Genomic DNA, 24,146 nt, shown 5'->3' with positions numbered 1-24,146 from the left:
AGGGCTGAGCTGGGAGCGCCATGGCGGCGGCGTGCGGCGGGGAGGTGGCGGCACGGCCCCCCTTGGCCTTCTCGCCTCACGACCGCCGTTTTCTCGCAGTCTCCGGCTCGGATGGGAGGCTGCGCGTGTGGGACGCGGCGAGCAGCCGCCTACAGCACGAGTACGTGCCCTCCGCGCACCTCAGCGCCGCCTGCACCTGCCTGGCCTGGGCCCCGCCGGGGGGACGGCCGCCCCCCGACAAGGTACGGGCGGATCGGGGGGAAGGGATCCGCGGGAGGAGCGCTCGTACCCCGCGCGGCCTCGAGGTGCGGCCGCGCCGCTTCACCCCGCCCTCCCGGCGCCATGCGGCGAGGCCCGGCAGCGCCAACGGGACCGGGCTGGCCCGCGCCACGTGTGGGGCCGCTGCTCGGGACGGAAAGCCCACTTGGTGGCGGGGAGCGCGGCGCATCCTTCTCTTTTTTTTTAATTTTCTCTTCTAAATTAACTAAAGGTGTTCTCAGCCAAAGTGCTGATGGCGAAACCCGTTTGCTTTTCGCGTTCCCTGCGTGGAAGCAGCGCGCCCTGAAGTAGCCCGGTATGTGGCACGCAGCCCGGCTCTCCCCTCCTCAGGACCCCGCGCCTCGTGCTCTGCGCTCAGCAGCTCCAAGCACCTCGGGGGATCTCCGCCTTCTGGCTAAGCTCACTGGGACGCTCCAGCAGAAAGCCTCTGTAGTGCACGCCTTAAATCACTTTTTCGGCTCGTTTATATCGAGGTAGTCCTTACTTTGCTCACTGTAACAAACGACTTCCTGAGCAAGATGCTTCTCTTGAATGGATTTGTGCAATACACTCGGTTTGCCCTAAGAAGCAACGAGTTAAATGTGTTTTGGTAAAAGCTTTTTATAAATACTGCAACAGGTATCTTGAAATGCTCTGTGCACTCAGATTACCCACCCAAAGGAAGGCTGTGTTGCCCCATTTTTGTTACTTGAGCAGCTTAATCCATGAGCTATATAAAGTGGAAGGAAGAATTAATTTCAGATTGGCCTCTTCATTGCTCGTTTTTAATTCAGCTTGGAAGAAAAGAAGATGCATACATTAATGGGAAGGCTGAACAGGTTAACAGAAACTGAAACTGATGCTCACCTCTGCTGTGTGCAGTGCAGCTTCAAAGCTTGACGTACCGTGCTGCCTTAGGTCAAGCACAGGAGGTTTTGAGTGGTGCTTAAACATTAGGGCCATTTTAGACAGCCACCCCTAAAGACTACAGATGCTCCAACATAGCTGTTTTTAGGGTTGTATGCAAAAAGGATTTCATCAGGCAAGCTTTGGCTTCCTCTGTTTTTTTCCTATGGCATTGTTTAGTTCTTATTCTTTTTTGCTGAAATGCGATGTCTCCAGGTAGCAGTAGTACCTGGTGTGCAGGAGTAAAACCATGACAGTAGGCGCCTGGTGTTTTGTCAGGTTACACCTCGACTGCGCTTTGGACTGCTTCTGTGTTAATGAAGGCTAGGTGTTTAGAGGGGAGCATGAGGAGCGCAGAGTTGAACTCCAGGCCCTGGAATTGCTGATGCAGTGGTGACTTATTGGCATGCTCTCTGCACACGTGCTTTTGCAGCGTTAGTGCTTCCTGCTTGTCCTGTTCACCACCTCCCTTCCCAACAAGTGGTGTCTTTTGCAAGAGCATATGGACCACTGACTTTCAAAGTAGTTTCTTCCATCTCCTTCCTAGTAAGTTGCAGCTGTTCTGTCATCTTCAGCTCTTAAGGCTCTTCAGGGTTTTAAGAGCTTTACTTAACATGTTAGCAAGAGAAATGAGATTTCTGTTAATTAGAAGAAAAGTCTCGTTCTCAGCAGCTGCCCTACACAAGAAAGAATGTTAAGGAAATTCTCATTTGCAAATGACTTTTTCTAAGTATCTCTGCTAGTTAAAGCTAAGCTTTTTGAGTATTTTAAAGTAAGTTTGAGTTTCCATAAATCTGAAAATGTTCAAAAGAAGCTGATGCTTGATACACTTCAGCTGCTCTATCCTCTCCATGAGAGCTAGGTGCTTCTTTGGAGTCCCTTCCAGCATGAATAGGTCTGAATTTTTCATCGATGCTTCTTTCGAGACAGAACACCCCATGAATAGTGCTGATGAAGGCTGTTCACTAAAGAAATGGGTGTAAGAAAAGTAATTGGAGAAAACTTCAGTACCCCTACTTTCTTCATAACACTGGTAGTGCTGCGGACCTCAGCGGGACCCTGTGATGCTCAGTGATGCCTTTGGTTTGCTTTAAGGGAAATCAGTCATAATGAACCATATGGAGATTGAATGAGCTTTAATTAAAGCTTTATTCAGGGGACAAGAACAAAATCTGCTCTTAATTGTGGTTTTGGTTCCCAGTATTGATTGGGAGCGATAATTAATAGAACTAGATATACAGATTTTGAAAAGTCTCTGGAAACATATAAGCTGTGCTTACGTCTCCAGTGGCAATGTGGTCCCTGTCTTTGCATTTCTAACAACTGCTTTGAGGTGGCTGAGTTGGCACTGCTGCCAGAAATTTAACGAGTTTATTCAGTGCGTGAGTCTCCTTATATTATCTTAAAACCTGGTTGATTAATTAGTTGTGCTTTGTAACTGTGGTGATTTCTCAGCACTTATGTTTTCATTTCTTTTTTTGTAAACACTTTTCTTTCCCAGGGAAGGTGAAGCCTAAACAAATCCTTGCAAAAACCAACGTCCTTACTTTTCTCTAGAGCCCACTGCTGTTTTTAACAAGCAATACAGCATATTTGCATTTATTGGCTTTGAATGAAACCATTTTCCTTGGGGGTGGGGAAGTGTGTATGTTAAATATGTAGGAAAGGAAGGCTCTACTTCAAACTAGTTTTGAGACTGTTTACCCTGTGCTGTTAAAGTTTTTAATTTGCTGAAAACCCCCAAAGTCTGGTAGCCATTATATCTCTGGAGCTGTAGAAATTATGTACGTTATATGATGTATACGATCTGACAGATGACAATCATAGAATCAGTAAGGTTGGAAAGGTCCCCCAAGATCATCATGCCCACCCCCGCCATGCCCACTGACTGTGTGTCTCAGTGCCACATCTCCATGGTTCTTGAACACCTCCAGGGATGGTGACTGTGCCAGTGCCTAACCACTCTTTTGGACAAGAAATGTTTCCTAATATCCAACTTGAATTAGCCGTTTTATTTTATTGATTAATTACTTGGGTTTACCCAGTCACAATAAACACAACTGTTTCTTCTGCCTTTTTTTTACTCAAGTTTTGCATGCTTTTGGTTAAGCAAGATGAAATTCTTTATCGAAGTAGTTGGTATCCCTTGCGAAGCAGGAGGGTGTAGACTTGAGAATTGCCTGATAGGCTGTAGGAAGACCCCTAGTAATGGACTCCAGGACTAGGATAAATGACATAGTTTCAATTCCTGGTTGCTTCTCTCTGTCTGGTGTGGTCGCACTTTCTTTTTAAGAGGCATTGTGGTTACTTAGTATTGCAAGACTGATGGTAAACTGATGATTCCTAATAAAACTTAACATACGTTTCTGTTCTGGGAATGAAGTAATTTGGTCATGTTTAATCTTTACCTCTGCCTCTGGGAAATGAACTCTGAAAAACAAATGTTTTTCCCTCCATGTGTGGTCACTAAGTTAACAAAATGGCCTCTATTGAGCATTTCCAAGAGACTCAGCAACTTTGCTACCTTGAACGTGGAGGTATAAGATGAACCTCTAAATTGCCACGTCTACATCTTGTGTCTTAGCAGAATTTGTGCTGGCTGACTGGATCTGACTTGGAGAGGTTTCTTCCCCCTGCTTTAGCACTTAAGAATAACAGGTCAAACTAATTAATTCCTTTTTTTTTATTCTCTGTTTTGCAGGATGGCCCCCAGAGGAAAAAACGGAAGTCTGAAGCTACAGGAGTGGACAAGCAGTTAGACATCCTGGCTATTGGCACAGCAGTTGGTAGCATTTTGTTGTACAGCACAGTAAAAGGAGAATTACAGAGCAAGCTAGTAAGTTACACACTCATTGTCACTTGCTGCCAAATAATGGTAGTTTCAGTCAGCTTATGCTGTTCTTTCTGTTGCTTAAAAATGGACTAAACTGACCTAGTTAATCAGATCTTTTTTTCTTAATGACTGCATACATGAATAGAATTGCAATAATTTAGATTCTTGGGAATCTTTGAGTGGTACTGCTGTTGGCAATATGAACCTCTTGGTTTGGCAGTATCCTAACATTGTGTGTGGATTTATTTTACATCAAATATGTTCATAATGATGAAATGTCTAAGTGAACAATTAAGTTCTCCCTGGGCATATCGTCCCCTGTGCCTCTCTAGGGCTACAGGAGGAGAGGGCAGGATTGAAGTATTCATCAGCTCTTGGTTAAGCTGTGGTACTCTTTGATGGACTCCTCTGTACATCCTGATTGGACTTCAGCAAGCAGGCACTTAGATATCTGTTATCAAGACACCTGTGCTAACTGTGCTACTGCTCAGCAGCTTTGGCTGTGTTTGTCAGTAGTGCAGGACAACTTTTTGTTAACTGAAGTAGTAGAACAATAATGAATACATGCACAGGTGAAAATATGAAGTATCTTTAACTTGCAGCTCTGTATGTGTACTGGTTGTGAAAAGCACAAAACAAGTTGCATGCTATGTGCTCCCCTTTGAGGTATCTGTGATTTGGATTCATTTCTTGAAAGAGCACTTTGTTCTCATTGTTGATGTGGGGAAGATTCAGTAGCAGTACCTCTTTATTCGTAAGTAACCCTCTCATGTTTTGTAGGATGGTGGTCATGACAATAGAATAAATTGTGTGAGGTGGCATCAGGACAACTGCTGCTTGTATAGCTGTTCAGAAGACAAACACATTGTGGAATGGAACACACAGACCTGCAAAGTAAAGTGGTGAGTGATCCTCTTGCTCTGATTTGTTGTCGCTTGCTTTTGTGTATTTCCTCCTTTACAGGTGTCAGCACTGTGCTGCTGGAAATGCTGCGCTCTGCTGTGCAGGCTTTGTGCTCGCTGTACTAAATTAGCAGTTAATTACTACTTTAAAGGAATTCAGAGTGGTTTGAGTAAGGGATAAAAGAGTAAATCTTATAGTTGGATTTCTTCCTCTGTGTATTGGAGGGACGAAATACAATGCTTCGCTGCTAAGAGGGATGGGAGTTTCTCCATGCTAACTCTTAGTGAGATATGGGCTTCCAGTTGCTTTTCAGACACTGAAAATCCACGTTCTTAGAAATATTCTTAGGAGTGTGGGTAAAGCAGATGCTGGAACACCTCATCCCACTTAGATCTACTGTGCACACCTGACTTAGCCCCAAGGGCCTAGCTGTGATGATACCCAAATGGTTTCGCTCACTACTGATGTGCAGTGGGGACAATTCCACTTGGCTGTCTGAGCAGGCTGCTGCCATCTAAACTGTGTTGAGCCAAACAAAACTTAGTGCTGAGTTAACAAGTTGTCTAGGGTAGGTATTTGCTTTCGTTTTCAGTACAGTCAGTCTTTCGTTGTAAGCTCTAGGAAACGAAGTCTTCTGTTAGTTATTCTGTTTATCTTAACTTAATGAAAGTCTGGAATGTGTTGGCACCTTGACCCTTGTCTTCTACTTTTTTTTTTTTTTTTGTAAAATTTCCCCATTGTGTTATTTCACCATTTTACAGATTTTGCTGAAGATGTTTGGGCACTGCAGACAGACCATTCCCAGTAACCTCCTCAATTTCCTTAGGAAGGAAAGGTGTCCTTATGTTTAGACCCTGATGCAAAATAGCAAGAGGTGATGATAAGATCTCCCATTAGCCTTCTCTTCTTGGGTGTGAAGGGACCTGTTTCCATCACCCTTTCCTCCTCACACTCCAGCGTCCAAACTTTCTTTGTGATCCTTCATTGGATTGACTGCAGTGTGTCAGTAGCTTCTCCAAACAGGATGCAGTGCTCAGGTGTAGTTTCAGAGATGTTGCACAGAAAAGGGGAATCGTTTTCCTTGATCTACTGGCCATGTTCTAGCTAGTAGAGCTCAGTGTGCGGTTGACCTCACTGCTGCAAGTACTCACTGCTAACTCATGTTAAAGTGGTCTGTAAGGATCCCCACCTCCTTTGTTGCTAATATGTTTTCTGGCCATTTGAATCCAGCCTGTATGACATTTTTATTTTTGTTTTCCTGGCACACATGAAGATGCTTTACCCAATCCTTTCATCTTGGAGATTTGACTGCCTATTTCTCCAGCTTGTTGAGATGAGCAGTTCTGCCCTCCAGCATACTTATCAGCTGATCTCCCTAATTTCTTAACGCCACTGAACTTGCTAGTGGATGCATACTGTCATGTTTTCAAGGTCATTCATGAAGACCTGAGCAAACACTGAGGTTGAATGGAATTGGAATGTCCTTGGGGAATGACACCAATAACTGGCCATCAGCTGGATTTCATGGCAATGATTGCAGGTGTTTGAGCTCAGTGTTCCACGCAGTTCTTATCCTACCTTGGAGTCAACTCAGTTAGTATCCTTGCAACCAAACTGGAATTACATAGCCTAATGTGAGATGTTGTCAGAAGCACTGCTAAATTCAATTTAAATAGTGTACAGTGTGTATCATCAAAGGCAGGTTGGTTAGGGATGATTTTCTCTTTTTAAGTGTGATTGCTGTTTCCAGTTGCTTTTCTGACCTTTGTATATTTGGAAATCTTTACCAGGTGGATTTGCTGTGTATAATCACACATTTCCTCTCATTTCCTGTATTCTTTTTGCAGATAGGTTTGTCGTTTTTCCAAGTCAACAGAAATTTCTCCTGAGCAGTGCACTCATCAGGGATGATGGAGGGGTCTTGCAGCATCACCGACTTAAATATTTTTGGTGCATCCCATTCCATTTTAGCAGCTGCATGTGTGACCAACTTGCTGTTGTGATCCCTGATTTTACCTATCTTTATTATTATTATCTTTTTTATGTTTTTTTATGGATAATATTCTGCTCCCTCTGATTCTGGCGCTGGATTTGGGAATGTGGGAGGCCTGAGAGCAGTCCTTGTTCTTCTGTGGTGTGGCTTTTTCTGTGTCCTGAACAGATCCTTACACCATTCAGCACTGGGCCCACACATTTCTCAATCCTAACCTTACTGCTGCTGATGTGCCTTTCGATCTCCTTTTTGTTGGCCTTCATATTTCCTGCTGCTCTGAACATTCAGCTGAACTTTGGCTTTCCTGCATGCCAGGGCAACACCTGGTGATTTTCTTCGTGTTGGTGTGTGCCATTCTAATGCTTTAAGATGGTTATCCTAGAAGAGCAACCAGCTTTCCTGAGCACCTTTTGCTCTTTATAGCAGTCTCCAGTGGAATATTGCCCATCATTTCCTTGAATAAGTGGCAGTCTGCTTTTACGAAGACCAGAGTTGTAATTCTGCTGTTTGACTTGCTCTGTAGCAGATGCCCAGCACATCATCCTTGTTGGCCTCTTCTAATACATACCTGTAAGTTCTTCTCTGGCTCTTGGCGTGTTTCAAAGCAAAGCTCCATGCACTCAAAGCCACCTTTATGTGTAGAGAAAACCACCTCTTCCTTGCGCCTTCCTGACATGTCTTCACTAAACAGCCTTCCTAAAAGTCCATTAACTACAGTATTCCTGTCTTGCATACTATCCCACTGGTTCTCTATGATCTCTAGTAAGATCAAAACTACGAAGCTCCCCATGGATATCTAGCTCATCCTGTTTGTGTCTCATAGAGCCTGTGTTCATGCACAGCCACTTGGGATGGATTCCAGCCATGCTGTTGTCTCGTGAAATGTGAGAGCTGCTCCTACTGCTCTTCACCCTGGGTGTTTCCCTCTGCGTTGCTGTATACCCCCGCTTCTTTTGTGACTGGTTATTGTTCTGGTCTCACACCAATCCTAGGTCAGTTCCCTCTTTGCTAGGTTAGCAAGCCTGTGGACAAAATTGCTCTTGTCCCACTTTGCAAGATGAATGTTGTCTCCCCTCAGCAGTCCTTGTAGCTGGAAGAGTCCCGTGGTTAGACAAGCCAATAAGGTGTTGGTGAGCAGGACATGCCTGCTCCTATGTGAGTCGTCTCCATTGAATTGAGGAGAACACCACCTACAAGCTGCACAAAGTTTGGCTGTAAGGATACTTTGTGGCAGTCCTTGTTTTCAGTTAGAAAGCAGTAATTGCTTAGGAAAATGCCAAGAAGTACTCCTAGATTTGGTGAATGAACTGCCTGTTAGAGGCGTTGTGATCTCTAATTTTGAAAATGGCAGTGAAAAATTATTGTTGGAGTGCAAAAATGAAAAGTATGCTGACATTGTAATATCAGACTTTTTACCAGAAGTCACATCAGAAGTCATGTATTGCAAGTCATGCCTGAGGTAAAAGATATTGGAATTATAGAATCGTGCAATGGCTTGGGTTGGAAGAGACCTTAAGGACCATCTAGTTGTACATTTGAATATAATTTCTTGGGTTTGCTACATTAAATGGATATGGATCTGAAATTCTTAGTCCTGACTTACACTTTGGAAGAGAATACAGAATTTTGTTATACTCTGTGTAAGGTATAATACTGCTTGTCAAGTTTGTAGCTAATAAACTTGCAGCTTCTACGAAATCTAGCAGAGCTGATGGTGCAAATGAGCTCACTTGTAGAAGACAGAAGAGGTGCTGCTTGGCATAAGAAAGGTCTCAGGAAGTATGTAGGAAGGGGCTGTTCACCATCAGAACGTGGTGATTGGGTCGTGATTATTATGTATAGAGGGTTTGCGTTAATGATTTCCTTGTAATTTTGTCCTCTTAGAAATATGCAATACTCAGACTCTTTCTAGGCAGGCACAAGCTTTCTGTGACAGCATCTTTCTTTTTCTTAGATAGTGCTTTCAACCATGGAGTTCTTAAACCTTTGAGGCCAAGGTTATTATTGTCAGTGTCACTGACAGGCTTAGGAGGAGTGCCAGGAACTGGGTGGGCCTTAAAACTCCAAAGTCCATTCTGATAAGTTGATGGAAGCTTTGTGGATTGTGGTTCCAAGAGAAGTCTTAACGGTGTGGCTCTTCTTGCCTGATGCTGTGTACCAGAGAACTTTGAGGGGGGGATAATGAGAACAGGATAAGCAAATATGTATTTTTTTAAACAACAGCAAAGCAAAATGAACAAAAACTAGTCTTAATTATTTCTTTATTTTTGAGGAAACTAATTTGAAATTGAGGAGCTGAAACAGAATGATTTTTGACCTAATTTTTGACTACTTAGCCTTTTTTTAAAGTATGTTTTTCCTTAGATTATCCAGCAGAGTTGTCATGCATTTTGAAGTTATGCTAATGAATGTCTTTTCTGTGTCTCCATCCGAATTCTAGCAAGTGGAAAGGTGACAACAGCAGTGTCAGCTCTTTGTGCATCAGTCCAGATGGAAAAATGCTGCTGTCAGCCGGTAGAACTATAAAACTGTGGGACCTGGAGACCAAAGAAGTCTACAGAGTAAGTAACTTTGTGCAACTAGACATCAAAAAATAATATATATATACAAGAATATGTATATGTACATATTCTTCTTGATTAATGGCATTGTGCATTTAGTGTTTCCTAATGGGACATCTGAAAATTTGGTAGGGTGGAAGGAGACAGCTGGCATCTTTGGGGCTGCTGGAAGTTATTTCTGTGATGATACCTTCAACTGTGGTTTCAACTTCCTGACAGTTGAATGAGGACGTTGAATTCCTTGGCTGTGTCTGAGAATGCTGCCAGCAGCCTTTCTGGATCCCATAGCATAAGGATAGGTGCTGTTCTCTTTCACTGTGTCCCTTTCTGAAGCCTTTCTACTGGGGAGCTCGGTTCACTGCACTATTAGTTCTTGCTGATGTGTTTTTGTGAGAGCTCCTGTACCTTTGTGCTGAGTACCTCTTTAAAGCCTTCAGGTCTCTTAGCTAAACTCTGTGTAACAGGTGTTATCAGTATTGCTGTGGAAGCAATTGGAAGGCAGAGGGACAAAAATGTTGTTCTCTGGGCAGGGCTCAGACACAAGGAATTTAGCATGTTTTGGCTGTTCCTTAAAGGCAGTCCTGTTCCACTGTATGACAGCAGATAGGAAGCAGCAAGTCTGGGTTTCTGGTGTTTGCTGTCAGCTGAGTGTGCACACGTGTTACTATGGGCTTGCTGGCACATGGCAACTACTGTGTGTGTCTGCATCCTATAGTGACCAAAATCACTGTGAAAATAAAAATTGAAGCGTTGATTTATTTTATTTCATTTTGTTCAGCAGCTTTAGTGTGTCATCAGACCTGTGTGATCATCTTCAAGTTGAGGATTAAACTGTAAATCTAGTTTTGTTGTGAAGTGTGACATGCTTTCTGACAGTAACAGCAGTACAAGCAGGTGTGATTTCTTTCACATGAGCTTAGTAATTTTGCCTTTGATTCCCCATTAATCTTTTAATTCTGATAAGTAGATGAAGTGTCAGGAAACATTTTTGAGACGTGTAGGAATGTAAGGAATCTGATCACCAGTTAGAGAAACAGAAAAAACACTGAAATACTCTTGCTAACTTTGATTTTTGGATCTTTCGTAACATTCTTTCTTAACTAATGTTTTAGTTTTTGTCATATAGCTGATGATGGCAGTAATTGAATTTCACCCCCGTTCTCTTAGCATTTCACAGGCCATGCTACATCAGTGTCATCATTAATGTTTACCACAGTGAGACCTATGAATGAAAATAAACCCTTTGATGGAATTACAGGACTTTATTTCTTGTCTGGGGCTATACATGACCGGTTACTGAGTGTTTGGTATGTGAACTTCTCTTAATTTTTTAACTTTGATTACGACTGTTACTGAGGATAGACTGAACAATGATGTTCTGAACTCTGATGAAGCAGAAGAGGCGCTCTGGAAAAATGCAGTGATGATCTCTTAAGTAGTGGTTTCAATTCACTGATTGTTGAATGAAGACCTAAATTTCCTTGGCTGTGTCTGAGCGTGTTTCCAGTAGCTGCCACTTGACTTCCCAGCATATGCTAGGAATGCAGTGCGTGGTATGCTTCTTGTTCTTTGTGTTTGCTGTGAAGTTTGTTTTCTTCTTTGCTGAATTCTGCTTGGTGGCTACTTTGCATTTGAAATTTGAACACCTTTTAAAGCTGAAAGCTGCGATTATGACATCAGTATTTTTGGCTGAGGTGTGCAGTACTGTGATAGTGACAATAGTAGAGCATGATCTGTAGGCTCTATAACACTGTGCTGCTTTTCAGATGTGGAGGATGCTGTTTGTGCCATGTTAAATAATGTGTGCTGTTTGTGTCTCCAGGCAGATCAGATCAGATAGGAAAGAAAAGAATGCTGTGATGTCTTTCACGGTAACAGATGAACCAACGTTTATTGACCTGACCGTGTCAGAACTCAAAGAAGAGGTAGGAGCAGTAGTTTGTAACCAGATATGTCCAACAGTTTCACACCAAGTTCCTTTTAGGGCATTAAAAAAAATAATAAATTTGTTTGTATTTGGTTTCTGTTACGCAAAGATGAGATTTGAATGCAAGTTCAGTAGTGTGAGGATATTTATTATAGGTGCATTTGTGTAGCTAGCAGTTTGAAACAATTATTTTCATAGCTACCAAGTGCAAATTCCATCTTTCCTTCAAAAATTTTGCTTGTGATGGCAGAAACATAATTTGTTTCCTATTTGGAACAAGTTAGTAATCAAAATGTTTCTTAGACTTCAATAGTAAAAACCAGTGAAGATTTCTTTCTGAAATACAATTTGAGCATGGCTCTGTTTTTTTGTCTTTTCTCAGATGGCTATGGTAGTATAACTGTGTTTGGAATTAACTAGCCTTTATGAATTTATGTAGCTGAGCACATTCCTCAAGTCTCTTTCAGCAAGAAGTTTCAGAATAGTTGTCTTATGAAAAGTGTCTGCATAGGAAATGTTCACAAATCATTTCTGTAGTTACTTAAAACATTTTTTTCCCCAACTGCCTTTAGATTCCCTTATAAAAAGAGTATTTCATGCTAGAACTCCTAGCGTTTCCGTTTGTGCCCTTTCACTGCATGTGTAGGAGCTGGGAATATTCTGTGATGTGCACCTGGAATTTAACTGCACTTTGTACTCTGTTTTAGTTTCTTTCCTGTGAACGTATGTAGTGTGTAGTGCCTGTGTAGTTCAGTGCATCTAGACACCTTGGGTATTATATTTTTGGAACACTGCTGCTTATACTCATGTCTGCTAGTAGCCAATTAGGTTTGAATATTTCAATATTGATACAGTAAAGCACAGATTTGAATTATGTTTTTGTTTTCTAACTGCTGTAAGTGTTCCTGAGATGTGTGTCTGATCTAATTGTATGGATTTAGTTGTATCTCTAATGTAGTTGCTGTAGAGTCAAATTGTAACCTGCAGATGTCTCTTGATGTTTCGTACCTGCGGATGTCTGTCGTTTGGTCTAATCAGAATCTTCTATTGTGACTTCTTTCAGCCTGTGAAGTTAGCAGTTGTTTGCAGAGATGGGCAGTTGCATTTATTTGAACACATCTTAAATGGGTAAGGAGGTATTCCTTCTGAGAGTATATACGGCAAGGTCTGGGATTACTGGGAGGCAAAGCTCATTTTGTTGTGCTGCTGCCTTTGAACTCATCTGTTCACAAATTGAATTCCAACTGACTCTTTGTCTTGGGTTATTTGACATGCTTCAAGAAATGCAGGGGAGCTTATTTGTTGGGGGTTATGCTGTGCTTTGTTGCTTTAGCCAAGATTTTGCCTGATTTAATCTCATTTAAACTATCTGTAAAGGATGTAAACTAGTAGAGTTTAAGGATTTGATAATGAAGGGTGTATACTTGTGCAAGATATGGAAGTCTTTAACCTAAACATGCTGTTGTTTTCCTTTCCTTTTTTTTCTTTCCCCTCAGCTACTGCAAAAAACCTTTAACATCAAACTGTACTATCCAGATAGCAACGCCTGGAAATGATGGAGACTCCACGCCAAAACCAGTCCCTATTCTAGCAGCTGCATTTTGCACAGACAAACAGTCTCTGCTGCTTGTGTATGGAAACACCTTACAGCCCATCATAGAGAAAGTGGTATGTAAGACATATTGGAAAGGTTTTGGATTTCATTCTTTTTTGGAATTGCAGCGTGAGATGGAACTTACTCTTTCTCCCTTCTCTGGGAGTTATGACTACTGCCCTTGTGTTGTTTAGAAAGGGGATGTGCGTTCTGCTCATTCAGCTGAAGTGTGACTTGGCATTATTGCTGGCTGTTTCATGCTGTCTCAGCTGTTAATACATAAGGCCAATGAAACTTTCTAAAACTTTCAATCTGCCTGCGTGAGCTTCTCTGCAGAGCACAGGGATCTGGTAACAAAAGGCAGATGTGCAGAGCAACTGCTACGCTAGGGGAGGATAAGGAGCTCATTCTTGTTTGTACCTCTGGTTTGTTCTCATGAACATAGTAGTTTTGTGAATCACCACTGTGATTCATTGTCAGTTCACTGTTTTTATTCCTCTCTTTCCAGTCTTTGAACACCAATGAATCCCACATATGTTTGATAAGGGACGTCCAGAAAGTGTTGGCGCTTAAAACAGATGATGCTGTAACAAAGGTGAGCTCGTTTGAAATACAATGGTCTTGCATCTCTTGATTTACTTAGAAAATTCTAGAATTCTCTGCTGTCTTCTAAAATAAATTTGGATTTCTGAATGAACCTGCTTAGAGCTGCAGTGTAGTTTCAGAGACCCACAGCCCTTGGCTGCTGTGTGCACTGATAGGTCTTTGCTCGGTTACCTTCCTGTAGCTCGTGTCACAGCTGACAACATTGGTATAGAGAGCAGACAGCATTGGTTTTCTAACCCTCAGGTTAGCTACCAGTTCTGGTGCTCCATCAGCCTGGTGGAGCTTTGTGCTAATTCCCCGGTCCTGGAGCTGCAGGGTAACAGAGCTGAGATGCAGTGAGAGATGTGGGAGCTCCCTGGCATGCAGTGATGATCTCCATCTTGGTTTCGCTTTTTGCTGAATTCCAGTGAAGACTCATTTCTCTTGGCTGTCTGAGCATGCCTTGTGGAGAGAAAAGTGATGATTTGTGTATTGAGCGAAGTGAGTAGTATTTTAATTTTATTATTTTTCTCCAGTAAAGTTCTTGAACCATGAAATCAGTTTTTTATTTGTGAAATATGACTTGTACGCACATCATCTGGAAGTTGCAATGCTCACTGCAGTATATGTATTTGTATCACTTTAGTGGGCACTCAGCATGGCTCCCGTAATGTACACAGGGCTGGGTGGGTACTTCAAAAAGACACTGAACTGCTGTTATGAAAGAAGTGTTCTGGAAGTAGCATGTAGCATTTCCCAATAGGTTGTGGCAGGCTGCTTTTAACATATATGAGGATCTTGAAATAAAATCAGTATTTAAAACTGGAAGGAAGATTGAGTTATTAGCAATTCGTTCTGATGTGTTTCTGTCTTTCCACCAGGTAAAGACGCCAGTTGTGAACTCGGACACCAAAGTTCTAGTGCCTGGCATTCCAGGGCACAGTGCAGCTGTTAAAACTCCGTCCTCAGGAAAGGAGAAAAAGAAAAGCAAAAGGAAACCAGGAGAGACAGAGGTAAAGTGCTTCCTCATTTAAACCCACCAGTCATTTGAAAAGCAACCATAAATGATCATTGCAGCTTCTTTAGGTATATTGAGTTGTTTGCCTTTGTTGTTTGCATGAGGGCAAAGTGAATCATACTGTCTTGTAGGAAATGGGTTTCCCTTTGGTCAAAACCTTACTCTCACTGAAGCCCTGACTACATTGCCCACAGATCTGCCTGTTACTGCAGAACTTTGTTACGCACTTGCCTGTCTCTCTGTGCTAAAACACATTACTGCTTCTTAGTTAAAACTTCATCTTCTCTTTTTCCAGCTATCCTCTCAGTATGATGTTTTCCAGCAGGATAGGAGGGAGTGGTATATATTAGCTACTTTACTTTCAGCTGATATTTCTAAGAAATGGCCATGAAACACTGTTCTTATTTCTTTGTCTGCAGGACAGCATTGAGGAACGCCTAGGGGCGTTGGATATTGATGTGAGCAAAGTAAAAACTCCAGGTGGCCTTCCACAAACAGATAGCTTTGCAGTGCTTTTGGTTCAGGGCTTGGAAAGCAACGATGAAGACATCTTGAATGTAAGTGTTGCAGGATCACCGTACGCTGTTTAAACTATTTGTTGAGATTTGTGGGGAGCTGCTATGGAAGCTGAGCAGTCGAGGTCCTGTTGTTACTCCTGGCTGCTTTTTGCTGATGTGCTGATAAGGCACAGGTATTATGAATGGTGGTAGTGGTATTTTAATGCTAGCTACTTTTTCTGAGACATCACATGAACTTTGTAGCAATTCTGTTTATGGTAAGTTTGTTGTGTGAGAGTTCAGATATTTTACAAGTCATATTCCTAGTGCAATCATCTCCCTTTCAGTTTCAGCTAGAGAACAATCTGTGCTCAGTCTAGAGGGTACAGTTTCCAGGTAGGTGTTTGAAAAATGCATCTATGACCACCGTTTGACCTGAAAAGCTTGTGGCTGCACTTGGATTAGGAGGATTTTATACTTCTGGGGCAGGAAAAGGAAATCTCTTAAGGATTTGTCACTGAGTAGAAATTACTTGTCACCAGTGCAGGTGAAAGGCATTGTATTTACAGAAGTGAAGCATGGGAATAGAAAAATAGCAAGGGAAGCTCTTGTTAATATGGCTGTTATACTTTGTTTCTAATATGAGATGGGTGGACTAGGGGCGATGGCTGACTGTTTTAGACAGGTTAATCAAGTGTTTATTCTGTTAATTGTAGCTGACTTGAAAAATGGAACTCCTTTGCATTGTGAATTTTATTTTATACGTTACCCTCATCTGAGCATATAGAGGTAGCGGAGCAGAAAAAGAGGTTTAAACCCAGGAATTTTTCATTTTTGTTCCCACATGTGTTAAAGCTGGATGATCATCTGATTTATTTTTCCATTTTAACAGAAAGTGCTTTCCACAAGAAAGGAAACTTTAATAAAGAACACAGTAGCCAGAATGCCTATACACGCTGTCATTCCACTGCTGCATGAGGTAGGAGAGATTGCATTTCATGTATCTGTCATACAAACCACATTTGGCTTGCCTTTTAGCTGGGGAAAATTATGGATGGGTCTCTCAATTTCAATGAATAAATCAAGTCAAATGATATTGATTTAGTAGTTTTACAATACTGAACTTATTTGTAGTTTATTTCTGTCTTACTCTTACCTCATCTGGCTGAAGCTTAACCAAAGGACAAAGTGCCATTGTCAAAGCTAGGAAAAGCCATAGATCATGTGGTGCTATCTTAAATGAGTAAGCAGGAAAAAAGGAAGAGGTTAAGCTAAAGCTTGTTCAATCTGTGGCAGAAAAATACAACCAACCAACAATACGTTACTTATTTAATATTATTAAAGTAGCTGATAATTTGAAATTGGGAAATAGCAGTGTTAGTCACGGTTATATTTCTCTTGCACTTTAATCTGCTGGCCTCAAAATCTATTCTTGTGGCACTAGTCTTTCTACCCAAACATTGGGCTGTCATGTGGATGAGCTTTAAGCTCATTATGCATTTCTTGCTTTTAATTGTTACTGTTCTTGTTCCTCTAGCTTACAAAGAGATTGCAAGGCAACCCATACAGGTAAGAAGCAAGTTGCCCACAGTTCAACTTATCTGAAAACGTCTATTCTGTGTTTTATGGCCTGTGCTTCCGTGTGAAGCTTCCATAGTAATTGTAATGAACAGTTATGTTAATAGAATCCTGAGGTAACCTGATTGTGGGTGCAAAGGTGAACTTTTATTAAGACTGTGCTGTTTTGTGCTGACATAAGTGAAATTAAAAAGGGGAAGGGATACTTGAAGTGAGCGTGTATCTGAAGTAGCAGACAGCTCAGACATGATCAGTATGTCAACTCAGATCACTTTAAGATGTGTAGCTTGTATTTGAGAAGAACACACAGCTCTTCCTGCACCTGCCAATCCTGCTATATTGCTACAGTAATAGCTTTGCTGTGACTAGATGTCTGTAACTGGATTTAAAAAAAAAACAACAACAACAACAAAAAGTAAAATTGTAGAAGAAGAAAGAAGTAGCATTAGTTTGATCTTCATTGAAATCTCCAATGAAAAACCATGAGAAACATCCCTGAGCATGTGTAGTTCTCATCTTTCTCTTAAATGTCAGTTCTTTTCCCAGTAAGTATCTCTTACTTGGGTATCTCATCTAGATAGCCAAATTATTTTATTTCCTGCTGTGTTTTTCTTTTTATGTAATGAAAGTCAAGCGTTTCTTGTAGAACAGCTTAGCAACTAGAAAGTGAAATGTGTGTTGTCAGCCAGCATCTCAATATCTATGATATCATTTGCAGTGCCTCACAAATGGTTCGATGGCTGAAGTTTGTTTTTACTCTACATGCATCCTACCTTTCCACGGTAAGTATTTTACATTAAAGTTAATGCATATGGCTGAAACTAGACTTAAGTGCTTAAATGTACGTATATTCTTCCTTCAGGAATGTGTCTCTTGCTGTGCATGGTATGAGAGTACATACCATGGTATGGTACATGCTCAAACCAATGTATAGAGGGTTGTACTTCACCGTTTTGCTGAATTGATGGATATTTATTACTAATTGTCATGGATTACCAAGATAAACATAATAATAGCATCTCAAAGTCAAGCCCAAACCAGTTATGTCATGGGAAAGAGCCAAATAATTGTCAAACATAATCTAGCTGTTGTCATTAACACTTACAGAACTAAATTTCTGTACTGAGTATGACTGGATATATAGGGTAAAGGTATGACAAAGTTGGTGGAGTAGCAGAGTAGCAGGCAATGTAGTAGCTTCTGGGTGGAAATCCAGCCTTCCCTGGATAATGCACTCTAGCTCAGTTTACAAAACAAACAAACGTATTGTGACACTGTTAGTCTTTTATATTCCTGGGGATCTCCCTTTTGTTACAGTTGTGTCAAAACTTGTATGCATTGCTAGTACTGGGTTTGTGTACTGGAATGTATTCAGTTTCCATTCACACTGCTTTCCAAGAAGCCCTCCTAAATGTGCTGTTAGGAAATGTGGAAGGAAAAAGTAGTGTAAGTGGAAGGGGTTATGGTTCTAGACAAGCCTATGTATTAACTGGTTGGGTTGCAGGTGATTTCTGTGAATCCTCAGCAATTCCTTCTGACCACAGTGATGTCAGCAAGGATTGTTTGTCCCAAATGTGTGAGGATAGTTTAAAAATGCAAAAGTAAGATACAGGTTATGTATTGGGTAACAGCTTTGTTTTAATTCATCCATTTTTTCTCGTAAGTTGCCAGACCTCATTCCTCAGCTGGGAATGCTATACCAGTTAATGGAGAGCAGAGTGAAAACTCTGCAGAAGCTTTCCCGTCTACATGGAAGGCTCTTCCTTCTTGTCACCCAGGTAAGTTCAGCTGAAGAACACAGGATATGTAGAAGTGTTATTTGCAGGCTTAGCCTTCTGTTGTGAGAGCATCCAATGGGACCTGTCATCAGGAACTCAGTGCAGCTGCTGTACGGCTATAGTGGTAATACTCAAAGCACTGCAGCTGACTGTCTGGTCAGTCCATGCTCACAGAAAGTGTTGCACATTCTGTCCTGCCAGATGAGTGTACTAACTCATAGCATTTTAAATGGGAATAAATGGGAGGTATTGGGCTGCTTTGAAGCAAATGCCTCTGAAATTTTACTTTGTCCTTTCTATTTATGCGGCTGTTAAACTACAATAATAAATGAATGCATGTTAACCTCTGTGTAGATTTCATTTATGTTGATGAGAGTCATAGTGACTCGAAGTTTGTGGAAAATGTGGTTCCATGTAAGGCTAATCTGCAAATTCTGTTCAGGTTGCAGCATCGGAAGCAGTTCAGGATGTGATGGAGATTAATCGGACTGCAAAGCTGGTATATGAGGATGGTAAGTGCTGTATGCTAGATGTAGCTCAACTCCAGAACTTCTGTGACAGCTCACAGGTGGTGGCTGTTCATCTTGCTACTGCGATATTGGTAGTGGACAGTCTCCAAGCAGGGAGGTTTTGTGGGAAATGTATGGCAGGCAAGTGAGTGATTAATCATGTGGGCATCTTACAGTTCATTTTGTCTTTCTTCCCCTCCTTTGGTTTCCTTCCCTTCTATTTTTTGGTGAAGTCAGAAGGGAGGCCAGCAAAACCTCGGACTTCTGGAGGGCAAACTTTGAACTGTTTAGGACCCTGGTGGGGTCTTCCCTTGGGATTCAGTGCTGAAGGGTAAAAGGGTCCCAGAAGTCTGATCTCTCCTCAAGAAGGAAGTCTTAAAGGCACAGGAGCAAGCTGTCCCCCTGTGCCACAAGATGAGACAGCAGGGAAGATGACCAGCATGGATGACCAGGGAGCTTTTCCTGAGGCTCCAGGAGAAAATCTGCCTCCTGTAGAAGAATGGACAGCCAGCTCGGGGAGTACAAAGAAGTTGTTAGAGTGTGCAGGGAGAACATTAGAAAGGCCAAAGCCCAACTTGAACTCAACTTGGCCGTTGAGGTTAAAAAAAAAAAAAAAGAACAGAAAACTTCTTTACAAATATGTATTAACAGTAAGAGGAGGGCTAAGGAGAATCTCCATACTTTTCTGATGTGGCAGGGAATTTGACAAAGGCTGAGGTTCTCAGTGCCTTCTTTGCATCTGTCTTTAATAGTCAGACCAGTTCTCATCAGGGAACTCTACCTCCTGACCTGGAAGTCTTGGATGGGGAGGAGAATAAACCCCCCACAATTCAGATGGAAACAGTCAAAGAGATTTACTACTCTACCTGAACTGCCACAAGTCCGTGGTCAGATGGGATGTACCCGAGGTTGCTGAGGGAGCTAGTAGAGGTGACAGCCAAGCCACTTTCCATCATCTTTCGGCGTTCCTGATAACTGGAGAGTTCCCAGAGGATTGGAGGCTTGCCAGCGTGACTCCTATCTACAAAAGTGGTTGTAACGAGGTTCTGGGGAGCTACAGGCCTGTCAGCCTAACCTCAGTGCTAGGGAAGGTTATGGAACAGATCGTTGTGAGAGAGATTACACGGCATCTGTGGGAAATCTGGAGTATCAGGCCTAGCCAGCATGGATTCACGAAAGGCAGGTCCTGCTTGACCAACCTCATCTCCTATGATCAAGTGACCCGCTTGGTGGAAGAGGAAAAGGTTGTTAAAAGGGCAGCAAAGCTGTGGAGGGTCTGGAGCGCAAGTTTTATGGGGAGTGGCTGATGGATCTGGGGTTATTTAATTATTATTTAGAAGAGGAGGCTCAGGGGAGATCTTAACTGCTCTCTACAACTGTCTGAAGGGAGGTTGTGGCGCAGTGGTGGTTGGCCTCATCTCCCATGTAACAGTGATAGGACAAAAGGGAACGGCCTCAAGTTGCACCAGGGGAGACATAGATTGGATGTTAGGAAACATTTGTTCTCTAAAAGAGTTGTCAGGCACTGGAATGGGCTCAAGGAGGGGTTGCAGTCACCGACCCTGGAGGTGTTCAAAAATGTGTGCATGTTGTACTGAGACGATGGTTTAGTGGGAAGTATTGGCGATAGGTGGACAGCTGGACTGGATGATCTTGGAGGAGGTCTTTTCCAGCCTTGGTGATTCTGTGATTCCTGAGTCACAAATTAACGAATCAATTAATTGAAAGATCTTGAAGTACTTAACTGATGACATTGGATTTCTAGTGCTAACTGCCCTTACGCTGAGGTAGATGCAGTCAAGGAGCTGCTACGTTTGAGTCAGTGAGACTTCACAGCAGTGTGTGCATATATACTTCATTTGGGCCTGCAGTTTCTACTACAGCTGTATACTGTATAATCATAGCAAAGTGACTAGTTCCTAATTTGTTGGTCGACCTAGTCTTCATATGGAATGAGTTTTGGAATTTAAATAGCACAGTTTAGTGGAGGTTTAGCAGCATGTGGAGTTGAGTTTTGTTTGAACATATTCAAGTCTGTTGTCCAGACTGAGGGATTGTTTTCTTTTGCAGAATCCTCAGAGGAGGAAGGTTCAGATGATGAGATGATTGCGGATAAAGACTCAGATGTAAGTGGAGTTGGATTGAATCTTCTCCCAGTCATTTGTCACAGAAGTTGTGTTAATGTCAAAGATTCAAACATTCCTGTTTTGTTCAACCCTCCAGGAAAACTGGGATGAAGATGAAGAGAAAGAGGAGCAATCAGATGAACAAGACATGACTGTTGAAAAGGAAGTTAATGGTGATTCTGATTTGGAACCAGAAAACGAAAGTGAAGAAGAATAACGGCATAAAAGAATAAACTTATCAGTTTAAAGAAGTGGGCCACCAGAACTTTCTAATTCTGGATCATCTTGCTGAAAGATGCCATATTTGCATATAGGGAGTGCAGACTTATGCGCAGCCTATGTGCAGGGGCACGTGTGGGGCACTGTGCATTTCTGAATCCAGAATGTTTAACCACGCCAGCCTTCTCTTGCCCTATTTCCCTGCGCTTACTATAGAAACATTTCTTCCACCTCTCATGGTCAGATTATGCCTGTCATGTGGACATGCATTTGTATCTCAAGTGAAATAAATCTGCCACCGCTGTTTGTGTGGTAAACTTGGTTCAGCTTTACACTGAATTTGTTTCGAATGTTCAAGGATCAAAGACAGCTGATCTATACCTTCTTTCCATGCTTCAGTTAGCAATAGCAAGTGGGCATCCTGCTGCTTTTTTTTTTTTGTTGTTGTTTTCCAGGAAAAGAAAAAAAAAAAGGAAAAAAGTTATTTTTGTAACGTTTAACTTCTCCAATGGATTTCCTTTCTTTCCTCCCATCCTCCATTGGTTCAGCCATGCCTTGGCAATGTCTAAATGCCAAAGTGGCTTAAAAACAGCTTTTTTTTTTTCTTTTTTTTAAAAAAAAACAAATTTGAACTTGAGACTTTTATATGTAGAATCAATGATTTTTCTCGTGCTTTAAAAAGACATTAGAACTATCACTGTTCCCTAATTTCATTTTAATTGAGGCTGTATATAAGATTAATGCTAACCGAGAGGATAGACTGAGGTGGGTGGGGAGAGGGGAGTAACACAGGGAAATGAGAAGGTGGATACTTGTGAATACGTAGCGCACAGCTATCTGTTTATTATCAATTTTTAACCTCAGTGGCAAAAGCAAGGACAACTGATTGCTCAGCTAAAGGAAGCTGAAGAGGTACAAACACATTTTTAAGAGCAAAACATGGTAAAGGTCTGAGCCATTCACCACTATAATGTACAATATATTTGTCTATAAATGGAGCTGTTGCAACTAAATGCTGCCCTCTTTGTAAAGTGAATAAATATACATCTCCTTTACCAAATAATCTGTCCTGTGGTTTTGTTGAGAGAGCCCTTAGATACCTAAGGATGGTGGTGAAGGATGAAATGCCCTGTTTGTGCAAACCAGATCTCTTGTGGAAGACGAACGCAACCTCATAGGTTACAAAGCAAAGTATCTGTAACTGGTTTCTTAGCTCCTTGTTGCACTGGGGCTGCAGTGTTGTCTGGAGAAACAGTGGATTGTGTCATAGGCTAATCTGATGTGTAGCTTTTCAAGCAGTACTGATGTTCCTGTAGACAGGCTGGCTTTGAATCTGGTGAAAGAGGAATGTGAATGACAGTCTGGTGAATCTGGTGAGTGCTGACCTGGTGAGCTCTTGGGGTGTGGAGTAACAAGAGCAGCACCTGTGTTTCAGTTGTACAATGTCCTACGCAGCTGTGTCTCAGCCTTTCTAGAGGGCAAAACAGCACTGTGGGTTTGGGTCAAGCAGTGGGCTGGGTACTTTGCTGTCTGTTGGATTGTGAGTCTGTTGCAGTCAAGGTGGGCGTTACCTGTGTCCATTATTTCAGCACAACAGAAGCCTGTTGCAGGAGAGGAACCATGGAAGAACCCGGCAGCAGGAAGAGGAAGGGAAAATCTGTGACTTCTCAACACTGAGATTCTGTGAGCCTGGTTCAGCAAGTTGGTAGAGTGGGTCTGAGTTCTGCTCTTTTCTGGTATTGGCAGCCAGGTCGTGCTGTATCCTGTGAGCCTTTACTTGCATCATCTTCAAGCAGCTATCCTGAAACTGGATGTGCCAACTGCAAGCAACTGGGGTCCTTGCAAAAATTACCTGCACCTGAGTTGATAACTGACTGTTCTGTGCAATTTCTAACCTTTGAAACTGCTTTTGTGTCTGCGTGAAGCATCAGCCAGCTGATAGACTAAGCATTCATGTATTTGTTTTTCAAAGATGCAACATCATCTGGAGGAAGGGTTTGGGAACTGAGTGAGTAGCCCTGCCTTTCAGCCCTGATGCTGGTGTCTGTATGAATGAAGGGAGTCAGGAGGTAGACCAGCTGCTTGTTCTGAGCAGTGGAGTTTGGGTGGGGGCATGTATAATGTCCACGATGTGTTCAGTGCAAGCCTCAGTGGTTAAACAGTCAGCAAGTCCATGAGATGGAAACTGACGTATATTGCTTTTATATGCCCAATGTGTATTGTGTTCCATTTATAGGTGTGTACTTAACGATCCTCCGGGCACCTCTGCAAATGTGAGGGGTACTGCTTTGCTGTTCTTACGTGATGATGGCCTGATTTCCAGATTGCTGCACTAAATGACATCTGCGGTAAAGAGCGATACCACAGCTGACCAGAGGGTGTCACAGTAGCTTCACAAAAGGTACGTACCTTGGCTATCAAGAACAACCTGTGAAGTGTGGCTCTGAGGATGGCATCGTCTTAGCACTGCTGAATGCATCCTGCTGTGAGACAGTGTCAGTCACAATATCCTCTCTTATTACGGTTCTGCTTCCAGGGGAACTTCCTACTATGCCAAGGGTTTGTGCTGAAGGTTCTTGTTGCCTCCCTTGCTAAATATTGCAGCATTTCTCTGCAGTGTGGTACCGGAGTAAGAGCTGCTACTGAGATAGGGTGTATGACCTTATAGGTAAGTTTCACTTAAGGCTATTAACACAGATCCCATCTCCAGGGGACTAATCCGTGGGGGATCAGCCTTTGGGATGCTGGTTCCTTGTCCTCTATAAGGAGGGGCTTGGGGAGAGGTCACTGCAAGTAGTTTCCTTGCACGTGTGTCTGGCCTCACTGCTGTGGGACCTTGAGGAACCATCCAGGAGGTGGGC

The 24,146-nt window shown here is 42.3% G+C and overlaps 1 protein-coding gene and 4 non-coding genes across 5 annotated transcripts; all 5 read left to right on the top strand.

The window, feature by feature from the left end:
• The first annotated feature begins 15 nt into the window (after nt 1–15).
• On the top strand, nt 16–22,345 carry WDR43 (WD repeat domain 43). The gene is made up of 18 exons (XM_042822843.1): nt 16–242; nt 3,866–4,000; nt 4,778–4,899; nt 9,334–9,454; nt 10,622–10,761; nt 11,277–11,379; nt 12,445–12,509; nt 12,878–13,049; nt 13,484–13,570; nt 14,442–14,573; nt 14,998–15,135; nt 15,968–16,054; nt 16,613–16,644; nt 17,372–17,435; nt 18,318–18,431; nt 18,874–18,943; nt 21,011–21,066; nt 21,164–22,345. The coding sequence occupies exons 1-18, from the start codon at nt 21–23 to the stop codon at nt 21,281–21,283; spliced, it is 1,980 nt and encodes a 659-aa protein (XP_042678777.1). The 5' UTR covers nt 16–20; the 3' UTR covers nt 21,284–22,345.
• Nucleotides 5,327–5,403, top strand: LOC122166656. The gene has a single exon (XR_006170856.1). It is a non-coding gene; the product is annotated as a small nucleolar RNA SNORD53/SNORD92 (small nucleolar RNA).
• Nucleotides 9,630–9,713, top strand: LOC122166673. Its single transcript, XR_006170860.1, has one exon. It is a non-coding gene; the product is annotated as a small nucleolar RNA SNORD53/SNORD92 (small nucleolar RNA).
• LOC122166667 lies at nt 10,870–10,953 on the top strand. The gene has a single exon (XR_006170859.1). It is a non-coding gene; the product is annotated as a small nucleolar RNA SNORD53/SNORD92 (small nucleolar RNA).
• LOC122166652 lies at nt 13,942–14,020 on the top strand. The gene has a single exon (XR_006170855.1). It is a non-coding gene; the product is annotated as a small nucleolar RNA SNORD53/SNORD92 (small nucleolar RNA).
• Nucleotides 22,346–24,146: the final 1,801 nt, after the last annotated feature.

This window comes from Centrocercus urophasianus, unplaced genomic scaffold, assembly GCF_019232065.1.
Source record: "Centrocercus urophasianus isolate 14NV4802_14NV808 unplaced genomic scaffold, USGS_Curo_1.0 seq_10, whole genome shotgun sequence".
In the NCBI taxonomy this organism is placed as follows: Eukaryota; Metazoa; Chordata; class Aves; order Galliformes; family Phasianidae; genus Centrocercus; species Centrocercus urophasianus.
This window is presented reverse-complemented; position numbering and strand designations above follow the sequence as displayed.

Bases quoted from the DNA above. Each gene is read 5' to 3' on its own strand.
- WDR43 (XM_042822843.1), top strand. From the start codon at position 21: ATGGCGGCGGCGTGCGGCGGGGAGGTGGCGGCACGGCCCCCCTTGGCC. The intron at 9,455-10,621 runs GTAAGTAACTTT...CCGTTCTCTTAG, and splicing joins AGACCAAAGAAGTCTACAGA to CATTTCACAGGCCATGCTAC. The intron at 18,944-21,010 runs GTAAGTGCTGTA...TTTCTTTTGCAG, and splicing joins AAAGCTGGTATATGAGGATG to AATCCTCAGAGGAGGAAGGT.